Source organism: Vidua chalybeata, chromosome 10, assembly GCF_026979565.1.
Source record: "Vidua chalybeata isolate OUT-0048 chromosome 10, bVidCha1 merged haplotype, whole genome shotgun sequence".
NCBI classification, from domain to species: domain Eukaryota; kingdom Metazoa; phylum Chordata; class Aves; order Passeriformes; family Viduidae; genus Vidua; species Vidua chalybeata.
The window spans coordinates 8,474,106-8,485,007 of NC_071539.1; the positions used below are offsets into that span (position 1 = coordinate 8,474,106).

At 41.9% G+C, this 10,902-nt stretch overlaps 1 protein-coding gene across 1 annotated transcript; it reads right to left on the bottom strand.

Annotated features, from left to right (window-relative positions):
- Nucleotides 1-3,645: 3,645 nt before the first annotated feature.
- On the bottom strand, nt 3,646-10,430 carry AHSG (alpha 2-HS glycoprotein). Its single transcript, XM_053952044.1, has 7 exons — nt 10,148-10,430; nt 8,653-8,763; nt 7,430-7,514; nt 6,425-6,588; nt 6,027-6,140; nt 5,107-5,187; nt 3,646-4,273 (listed from the first exon to the last, which is right to left on the bottom strand). The coding sequence occupies exons 1-7, from the start codon at nt 10,349-10,351 to the stop codon at nt 3,998-4,000; spliced, it is 1,035 nt and encodes a 344-aa protein (XP_053808019.1). The 5' UTR covers nt 10,352-10,430; the 3' UTR covers nt 3,646-3,997.
- Nucleotides 10,431-10,902: the final 472 nt, after the last annotated feature.

Consider the following 10,902-nt stretch of genomic DNA (forward strand, 5'->3'; position numbering starts at 1 on the left):
TTTATAAACTTGTGCCCCCTTTTTATTGCATACTGACCATCACCTTTAAACCTACAGCTGCAACAGTAAACACTAAGTCAATGATTACAAGGTTTTACAGAAGTGTTGTTACTCCCTCTGAGACCAGACATCACTTTTTCCTCCTGGCTTTCCATCTCTAATTTGGACTTCACTGGGCAGATCATGCAATTTTGACCTCATGGCAAGGGATAAGAATGCACACACAAAGCTGCTTCTTTAAGAAACCAGATTTGCTTGAATAAATCTATGTGCAGAACAGGTCTGGCTCCAATTCTGTTCTGTCAGTGATCCAGTTCTTCTGCCAAATAAAACGAAGACAAAGGTCTCAGTAATTTGAACATAAAATGGATAAATGCCACAAGGTTGACTGATTTTGCACTTTGTATTTGTTAAGTGACAGTTTTAAACAAATATATTGACTCTATTATATGCAGTCAGTTTGGTTGTGATAGAAAGCTCAGTTTGGATTCATTCTGTGGGCATTTCTACTCATCTGGATACCTACAGTTGAATGGTACTCCTTAGCCTTGGAGGCATTGACATCCCTCAAGGGTCATAGCAAATTCTTCCTGGAGAAACTTTAGTTTGAAATGACAGCAGTGTGCCTTGTGAATAAGCTGTCAGGACCTCCATGCTGGAGACAGAGGGGAATAGCTTTACAAGTAGCTTCTATCTCGAAGATTTGGAGAAGTGACAGGGACCATTACTAGTGGAGGATCCCAGTAAGTGTCACTGGTTTTCTACTGAGAGGCAATTCTGCAGCATTTCACCTTGAAGGATACCAGAAGCTGGGTTACTGTGTCCCTGGCTCTCATTTTTTGTCATGGGACTCTGTGATTGCACCTTTTTGCTGGAGGACACCAAGTACCTTTAAGTTTGAAAGTTCTATTGAATGAGGAAGAAAAAGTGTAAGTGAAGGGCATAATTGTCTCTTCAATACTACTGTGATGTTTGGAGTAGTTAAAGATTTCTACATTGCCACTTTTTTTACTGGCTGTGTAAAGAATCTTAGCCCAAAAGTGTTTAAACCATCTGGGAGACAGCAGAATGTGTCCCAGGGAATGTCCATAGAAAGCTGGGATTATAGCTACAGCCAGAAGACCTGCAACAGCACTGGAGCTGAAACTCTTCTAAGACTTTGTTTGGTGGCAGAGGTGCAAAACTCTGATAGCAGGACAGAAGGGACACATGGCTGCTAGAGTGAGCCCCTCATGCGTTGGGTGAGGGATAATGCATGGACTGTGTCCCAGAGGGATGGGATACAAGGGGTGAATGTTGAGAAACATTGCTGTAGCCATAGTACAGGAAGCGCAGCAGCAGCGATGCAGACCCGCTCCCATTGTTCCTTGTGCCTGGGGATGCTTCCCCTGCGGCTAAAGGATAATAACTCATTTTCTTTATCCTTACAGTGCATGGCATTTCTATGGAGATGGGTGCCAGTTAGTACTGGCTGTGTCAGTGCTTCTTATAATAGGGGATTGTTATATCCCTGACTCTGTTCTTTGTACTTTTCCTCTGCTTGGAAAGGAAAAATTTCTCTGTTGAAGTGCTGACCTCAAAACATGGACACAGCTGGGAAATCCAAGCATGTTCAGCCAAAGCAGCACATGAAGTACATGAGCTTTTGCAAAGCAATGTCTGAAAAAGCTGAAAAACATTGTCAGCCAGCAATGCAGACCTGGTGAAACTCTTCATGCTGCATTTAAAGGGAGGAGACATTTGTATTTCATGTACCACCGTTTCATATGTCTCATTGCCCTGAGAATCAATTGTTAAGTACTGAATCTGTTAGTAAGGCCCAGGTACATGAAAATGGGGCTATACTGGTGGGAGACAAAGTGGTTGCTTCAAAGCAATCATGGAAAACAGATCTGTAAGGGGGCATGACATGTCCTTAAGAGGACAAGTGTTAAGGAGAAAGAAGATGAAGTGCAGCTACCAAAGTGGAATGCACTGAGAATTTTTTTTTCTTCCTGTTTTAGAAAACAAGGGATTGGTTTCACCAGGTATAGGAGAACATCTGTGAAGTATGGAGCCTGCAGATGTTTCTGCTACATATCTTTTCTTTGTGTGGTTTGGAAAGGCAACAAGAAACTGCAGCATTTCTGGATTTCAGGGATCTCCAGGGGCATGGATCCCTTCTATAAACATTGTTTCTGCCATCAGAAAATTTTCTAAGCCTGGAAAACACTCTCTCTTCTATAAATTAGTTTCTATTTCATTATATAGAAGACAATTTCTACAGTTTAGTAATGGTGATTCCTGGTTTAGAAAAATTTTGTGTATCTGGTGCCACAGTGATGCAAAACAGAATCGTTGCAGTTTCATTAAATCCTGTGCTGTGTCTCATGCAGTGAGATAGGAAGACCTCTTATCTTACTGCATTAAGAGATTTCTAGAGCTTAATACTAGCACTTTTTGAAGGAATGGCTGCATGCAGGTTATACTGGAGTCACTGCTCTACAGAGAAGCAAAAACACCCTGAGCCACTTACTGGCTGTGGCTGGTGCAATTGCCCACAACACGCTTCCTGTAAAACTCAGCATTTGCTTGAAATATGAGAGCAGCTGCCTTCACAGGCAGAGCTTGCCCGCAGTGTGCTGCCATCACATTAGGCTGGGGTTTATAGAGTCTGGGCTGATTTTCCTTTTCTTTACACACCCAGCTGAAGCACTGGTGCAAGTGCCAATGACTTTTCCCTTCCCCATTGACACAGCAGAGCAGAACCTTTCTGTATTGTGATCTGTTGCACTATCACCAAGAGCAAGTGTTAGTTGTGTTGCTTACTGAGTCCTGGATGGTTGTAACTAGGAGTACAGGACAGGTTATTTGAAAGAGTTCAGAAATGACATGTGTTCTGCAATTTTTTGCTGCCTGCATGATAATTATCTTGTAGCAAGTGCTGTTCCTGGTTAAACATTCATGACTGTCTTTGAGACTGCTCCCCAGGGCCTGCAGAATTCCAGTCTGGCTGGCAGTAAAGATCCTTCTGGCCCCAGCTCCTTATTAATTCTCTACCTAGAATAGATTCTGCCTCTAACATGTGCCAGAAATTCAGGGAAGATTTGACTGCCACGATATTGGTAAATTGCCATTCCTGTCAGGGCCCTGTTATATGAGATACATGCCAGTCATATATTTTTTATTCCCTTGAATTGGCATTTCCTCATATGCACACAGACCATGCAGGACCCCATGATTGTACTGCACCTGTGTGTCTGCTGGAAGACAGACAATACACATGTATTTGGCTGCAGGGATTGATGCTTTCAGCCTGCCAGCAATGAGAGTGTCCTGACTCTCTGCTCTTTTCATAGACATGGATGCTCTTGTGCCATGTCCAAAAGTTTTGAGGTACTTCTGGTGGATATCAAAAGTAGGTACATGGTGGGAAACATTATAGGTGGAAGGGAAAAGTAATTTTTTCCTGCCACTTCTTTAATGTTATTGGTGTGAGATCAAAAGGGAGGACTGACCTGATTTTCCGCAGTGCTCAGCACCCACACATCCCAGTGAAGCTGATGAGAAGTGCAGGAGCTTAGTGTTTTTGAAATCAAGCCCAGAATATGACTCATAATGCTGTGAAGGAGATACTTGACAACTAAATGAAAATATATACAGATAGAAGGTAGCAAAGCTTTGAACATTTTATTGTGAACTAATCTTTCAGGTGGTGTTTCTGTCACAAAGCTACAACTGTTGTATAGCTCTTACAACAGTTTCACTGAAACAATATTTTCTGTATTTTAACTAGAGAATCCCTGTATGCAAAGTAAACTACTGCTATATGTTGTAATCATCTATATTTTGGAGCAGGCCTTTGCAAGGCCACGACCATGGCTCTGCTCTCTGGAGGGTAAAACTCATTCAGGCTCAGAGTCAAGCATTCTCACCTATTAGTAGCTGCTGTTGTGGTCTGTGTGTTGCTGTCGCCCTGATCCCTTAGTTTGGCTGCATTGCATGTCTGAAACACAGCCTAGATATCGAAATGGCGAATCTTCCCAGGGCAGGGAGGAGGAGGAGGCACAAAGCCAACTGGGCGAGGTACTTTGTCATGCTGAGCAGCCTCTGCAACTGCTCTCTTTGTTACTGATTTTGCTGAGAGCACGGAACGCAAAATTTCTGAAGAGCTGGATTCAGATGCAACGGGGTTATTGTGGAAAAGCCCAAGATTATGGTTTGTGACACCTACAGCACTGGGTGCCAGTCCTGCTGATGTGTCTTCACCTGGATGAGCGTAGGTAACTCCAGGCTGGAAAATAAAAACAGGTCATGTTGGTTTTCAGCGATTTGGGGCTTTTCACATACAGGTAATTGATATCTAACTAGGTACCCTGCTCCCAAATAGCTATAGGCCTGCAACCCAGATTCAAATGTTCCTGACTATCACAGAAGTCTGATTTGCATTGGAACCCATGCACAGGAACCCAGGAACACAATTTTATAGCCAATGAATCATTAGGACCAAATTCTGTGCTATATGATCTTTCAGGGCCACCTGCACAGCTGATGAAACATTCAAGACCAGCTGTCTCATTTTCTCTTTCATATACCTCTTAGCTAATTACTGTTGAGCTACCAAGAGCTGTTGTCCATAGGAAGTGTTCAACCACCACCTAGTCCTCCTGAGACCAAATGTAGGCTAAAATACCTGGAGAGTATGGAGAGATGCATGTTTCCCTCCCCTTGCTACAGCAGTGCAGGACAAGGTCCCTGAATTCAGTCATGTCTAAGGACTAAAAGCCTCCAACCTCACAATGCTGATTTCTGTTTTACATTTATCTGCCCCATCCCTTTAGATGAGCAGACTTTGTTTCCCTTTGCCCTGATAGACATGTGAATCTCCAAGATGGTCAAGAGGGCAAATTGTGTCAAGCATGGATGGCAGACGTGACTTAATTCCCAGCACAGAAATCCATGGGATAATCAGGAGCTACCTTGCCTTGGCTTTTAGGATACAAAGTTAAGTTATCACAGGTGGCTAATGCAGTCTACAATGAAACAAGTAAACTCAAGATGATGCCTTGTAACAGTATTAGTAGGCTAGAATGCCCAGGAAAGCAGGGGAATATCTGGAGCTGGTACCTGATGTCCATACAACTGGCAGTCCACCTGAAGGTCTTGTGAGGGACGTTTTACCATCACTGCTGTGCAGAAACCAAAATTCTGGCAAAGCAGAACACAGTTAAGAGAAAATAATTAGAAAATAGAGGGAGGCTGGATCAGAACTTTTAATTTCAGCACATTTAGAAATGGCAACTTGTTCTTGTGTTTTATCTGAGCAATAAAGTGCTTGCTTTTTAACCTACTGGGCTAAAAAAAAAATCTCTAAATGCATAAGCAGCAAATAAGGGAAACTCCTCTGTTCTTCTATAGTAAGAGCCTTTCTATGTCTGGATATGAGGGAGGGATAGAATATATAAGAATCTAGGTAAAGAGCTCCCACCCCCTAAAACTGCTTAGGACTCAGTTTCATCAGAAACAGAAGAATTTTAACATGGTAAAGTATACAGTATAATTCTCAAGAGCATATATATCAGAGCTGATAGCATTGGATTTATAGGAGAGAGAAACAGTCTGGGTTTTTTTTGTTGTTGTTGTTATTGTTGTTGGGGTTTTTTTTGTTTGTTTGGTTGGTTGGTTGGTTTTTTTTATGTGACTGTTTATTGTCCAGTACAAAGCACCTGATTTTCTCAGGTGCTCATTTTAAGAATAAACAATAATATATAGTCTATTCATTAAAAATATTCTGTCTTTGATCCTCAAGCCTTTTTCAAATGTATTCAAATCCATGAGAATTCAGTCCAGATACCTTAGAGAAAAGAGAAAGGTGTGATATAGCTTTAAGAATGATACATTGAAAAACATATCATGATGGTACACATCTCTTGCACTTTGATCCCCACAGGGGTCTATTCCTGCTCCAGTGCAAGCACATCCCAGCATGATGCTGCTTTTGTACCTCAGAGCTGGGGAGGCTGGGGCTGGTGTGCTGCCATACTCACAGACTGATCCTCAGGCAGTAGCTGACAAGCCCCCACGTTGGCTTTAGCTTCTTCTGCAGAGCAGTTCGTGGCACCCACAGCAAACTCAGTAACAACAACGTGCCCTGGGTGATACTGATAAAACAGGAAAAATGTTTGACTGACTTTGCACTCAGAAACCGCAGAGCTGCTGAGAAAAGATAAAAGGCAAATGTTGTGGCTTCATCTCCCACTGGAATGAAAGGGAATCCTGTGGCTAAAATGACACATAATAGTTGGGAAATTAAAAGCAAATCAGGAGGGCGAATTAGAGCATGTAAATTGTGTCTGTTTGCAAACATAACTAGGTAGCAGTGCACAATTACTGTAGATGAAGTATTATGTTTACATGAAAGGCTAGACATAGCTCTAGAAATTACCTGTATTTTGGCTCTTCCGATCTCGAGGAGTCTGAGGTAAGAATCAGTAGTTTTGCTGTTGTAGTCATTGAGTGCAGCTGACACAGTCTCTAACACCTCTGTGTTGTTCAGACTTGCCAGCAGTGGACAGTCAGGGCAGACTTTGAGAATGTCTTCACTGGAGTCTGCAGGAGGAATAGATCATGTTTTGATCAGATTGTAAATTGTTTAGAAAGGCATTATAGGCCTATTCAGTAACACAAAGCACTGTTTAAAAGCTTGTCCCAAATTAAAGTGGCAGGAATTTTTCCAGTGCAGGCTATAGATGGCACTGTGTCACACGACTTGGCCAGTCAGATCTTTCTGCAAGGAAAAGTGCTGTGGACTTCAGTGGCACATTTTATGTGTTCTCACTCCGTTTTTAGAAAATTTTCTTTCTGGAAACCTCTCTATGACACCAGTGAAAAGGTGCTTCAGCTCACACAAGGAATGGTAGAAAAATGAAGATATTTTACCTCATTGGAATTGTGTTTGTGTGTGTTATTTCAGTCATCAGTTTTGACAGCAGTACTGTAGACATCTCGTACATAGCAAAGAGATCTCATGCTGAGCAGGCAGAATAGACATTCTGCTTTCCCATGGCAGTATTGAAAATGCTGGATTTAGTAAAAAAGCTGCATCTGCCAATGGCACTCTGATGACCAACAAGCACAAGTAAACTCAGACCAACAAGGAATCAAATTCTTAAGGTTAAACTGCTGACTGAAAAGACTCAAATCTGGGACTTGCTCCCCAGTTAGTCTTACAGTATCTTAGTTGTCACAGTAAAGAGGAGCAAAGAGAAACAGTGGGTTTGTAAAGGAATGAAACCAGGAAAGGGGTCTGGATTTAGAAAACCCATTAACTGTTGTCCTTTATGCCATATTTATAGCCAGCAGTTTAGAATCAGAAAAGCTACTGAACTGTAACCACTGCTATAAAAATACTCCAGCCTCTAGATTCAAACCTACAGAACAAAGCCTTTACCTGCATGTGAGTGGCATTTGCTAGCGAGTACAGATAATGTCCCATCCACCTTCTGCAGTTTAACATCACAGTCACCCTCAACTGCCTAGAGAGACACAAAAATCAAAGGGTTACATTGTTGGATTTTCTGATAAAGGGCCACTAAATTTCAAAGAATAGATCCTGGCTGACCATTCCTTGCAACACCAGTCTGATGGCAAAGGCACTGCTAGGCATGTCCTGAGGTCTGTGATTTTGTAAAAGGCAGATCAGAGCTACAAAATCTGGATCCAAATCTGGATCTCAAAAGTATCAAAAGTACCAGGGTAGCAAGACTGTGGACATTTAGTACAGGTTTGTCTCTCATATAGAGCAAAGAATATAAATACTAATGAATTAAGACCTTCCGCAGAGCTGTTTGATAACGTTCTCACTAATCTCAGCTGGTCAGTGGCCATGGTAACAGCAGAGTGTGCTGCCTTCTGTGAGCAACATGATCCAGCGGGGAAGAGATGTCAAAGGCAAAACTGGAGTCACTGGGAAGAGGGAACAGTAAGAGTTACCGCCCCCCTGATGGAAAATAGAATCTGAGCCCTGATGAATACAGGGGTAGATCATGATTCATATTTAGTGAGCTCTGTGAATTGGGCCCCATTCTAGAAACAGCAGGCTCAGACAACTTTTCCACTGCTTTGGTCAGGGAAAGCGTCTCACAGCTGGATCACACTTGCATAAGAACAAAATATCAGAGGCCAGTAAATTCCAGCTGCGCATTACTTCAAAGGCAGAGCCCTATCTGAAGGGAATAGCTCATCTGCAGTTGTAACTAGGAAGAGATGGCTTGGTGGAACTGCACCAGGTAACAACCCACATGTAGCCAAGGGAAGGGTATTTTTGCACACATTGACAGCCTGCCCTGTCTGGTTTGCAATGAGGCAGTGACTGAATCTGACTGAATCTGGAGCCCCTAAAGAAGGCCCCATGGCATTCATGGACTGTGTGTGGGATGTTATGTTGGCAGAGATCTGTCCTCTTCAGATAACAGGACATGAAAGAAATCCAGGAGTGAAGTCCTTCATGACATGAAGGCAGTGAAGTCAGCAAGGAGCTTACAAGTGGTTGGGTGGTTAAAGGCTGTTACAGGGATATGACATTTGCTTGGGAATCTGGTGCTAGCCTGGCCTCTAGCATCAACATATTGAACATGCACCTTTGGACCCAGCTGGTATTGTTCAGGTACTCACATGTTCTGCAAAGCTCCTCACTGTGCAATTTTCAAGAGGTGTAGGGCTGAGAATAGGGCACTTGGTCTCCAGTAAGTCAAGTTCAAGAAATATGATGTCATTATTTGGCCCCTGAAAGAAAAAAAAATAAACCATTGGAATTGATGTAATTTCTTCACAAAACATCACCAGATTTCTTCCCTGGGGCTGCACTTCCTCTATTGCTGACTATCATGGGTAGCTCCAGGTATACACCAGAGTAAATGAAAAGGTATTTACTTTTAACTTCATAAAAAAAAAAAAAAAAAAAAAAAAAAAAAAAAAAACCAAAAAAAAAAAACAGGACTCCAAATCTGGAGTAAGTCAAGATAATCACACTGAGTTTATTCCAGCTAATAAGGAACAGGCTCATAAATTTGGGAAAGTCAAGCTTGTATGTAGTGAATCAGTTCTCTTAAGTTAACTTAATTTTATTTTGTTGGATAGCTTTAAAAAGACAGCAGCTTTCTTTTTGATGAAAAAACATCAAGTTTCTATAACCAGATCCCAAACAAACACCAGTGAACATTGACCTGTCTCGCATAGTCCATTGGAATTACACTGAATTGCATCAGTTCCTTTGCATCTGTAACACAGGACACAGTTCCTTGTGTTCCCTAGGTCCCAGATTGATTCTGATATTTGAGTCATGAGTGATGCCATTTAAACCAATTAAGTCATTTTAGTGTAAAAGCCTTAATATGAACAAAGGAGTGTCTCCAGTGTTTTTGTATGGGTAACTCTGGACACACTTCTAATCTCATTTATGTCTGTTGTAGTCTTTTCTACACTTATCTTTTGGTATCTTCTCTTTCATAACAAGTAGAAAACAGCCATGGAGTTTCACTCATGTCTATCACTCATGTCATGTTTTCACTCATGGGACTATTTTCCATGTTTTAAGAGAATCAAAGGTTCTGAATTGGCACATACATTGTACTCATGGCCTTTTCTATGGCTTTTCTAGATGCCTACAATGATGGCAATAGATCTTAGGGGGAAAAAAGCCACTGTTATTTCCATTTAGACCCCTTGGCAGCTCAATGGGACATTAGGTAAAATTAATGCCTACTACAAAATCACAAATAGCATGGAGTTTTGATAGGTATGTGTTTAGCCAATAAGTAATTACCTGCATCTCAAAGATTATCCTCAGTTTTTCTCCAGATTAGCTACTGGGCTTACGAATCAACACCTGGATTGATCTGCCCTAGCAAATGTGCTGCATTTGTAAATCGAGCCCTTTCTAGCATATTTCAAAAATGCCTGAACATTTCTCTCTCCCCCTCTGTTCTGCTCTTTGAGAGATACATTCCAGTGACCTGGATTCTCCACTGCTACCAGGTGTCCTTGCCCCATTTAAATCAACAGAGCCATGCTGATTTCCCCATGTGAGGATACAGCCCTTGCAGGCCCTCGGTGATTTCCAAGCATGCCCAGGTGAACACGGTGTTCTGCCTGCGAGCTCCTCACTTACCTGGGGTACCACGCGGATATCCTCGATTCTGTTTAAGGCAAACTTGTATCCATGATGACTGTGGCCATTAATGTAATTCACAGCAACTTCAGCTGCTGCTTCAGATTCTGGGTCATCACAGCCCAAGGGAGCAGGGGGAGCTGCTGGTACAGCTTTGTGAATTGGAAGCTGAACAAGCAGTATTAAAGCTACGAGTGCCTTCATGGCACCTGAGGAAAACTGATCCCTTTCAGAAATAAAGATCTAAGAATACAGCTCAGATGGTAGCTAGGTAGCGAGAGCTGGGGCCTCATTTATATAGTACATACCTCAGATTTACATGAGCACACGCCTGATATTTGTCCCAGTTCCAAGAAGCACTGCAAACAACAAAAGAGAAAAGTAAATGTTAGGACATCAAGCTGACTGATTAATTTTGGCCAAAGTAAATTTTATCAGGTAGGATATTGCGAAGTCTGCTAAAGCAGCTTAAGAAGAAAGCGTCAGCAAAAATGTAACACAATTTTTAGACACTTCTACCAACCAAATACTGTCCATGGAAGAGGAATGTGATCCCTTCTGTTAAATGTGTAGAGATGCTAGTGCTAATTAAGCTTTCTTGTAAACAGGACACATTCTGTTGGGGCCCAAATCTCACCAGACACCAATCTAAATTGTGAGATCAGTAGCATGATAATTTAGAAAATGGAATTTTAAGTAGTTCTAAGGATCACATTCAACAGCAAATGTAATTGAATAGCAACTTTTGCTACTGA

Bases quoted from the DNA above. Each gene is read 5' to 3' on its own strand.
- AHSG (XM_053952044.1), bottom strand. From the start codon at position 10,351: ATGAAGGCACTCGTAGCTTTAATACTGCTTGTTCAGCTTCCAATTCAC. The intron at 6,589-7,429 runs GTAAAGGCTTTG...TTCCTCCTGCAG, and splicing joins CAAATGCCACTCACATGCAG to ACTCCAGTGAAGACATTCTC. The intron at 6,141-6,424 runs GTAATTTCTAGA...CTGTTTTATCAG, and splicing joins TCGGAAGAGCCAAAATACAG to TATCACCCAGGGCACGTTGT.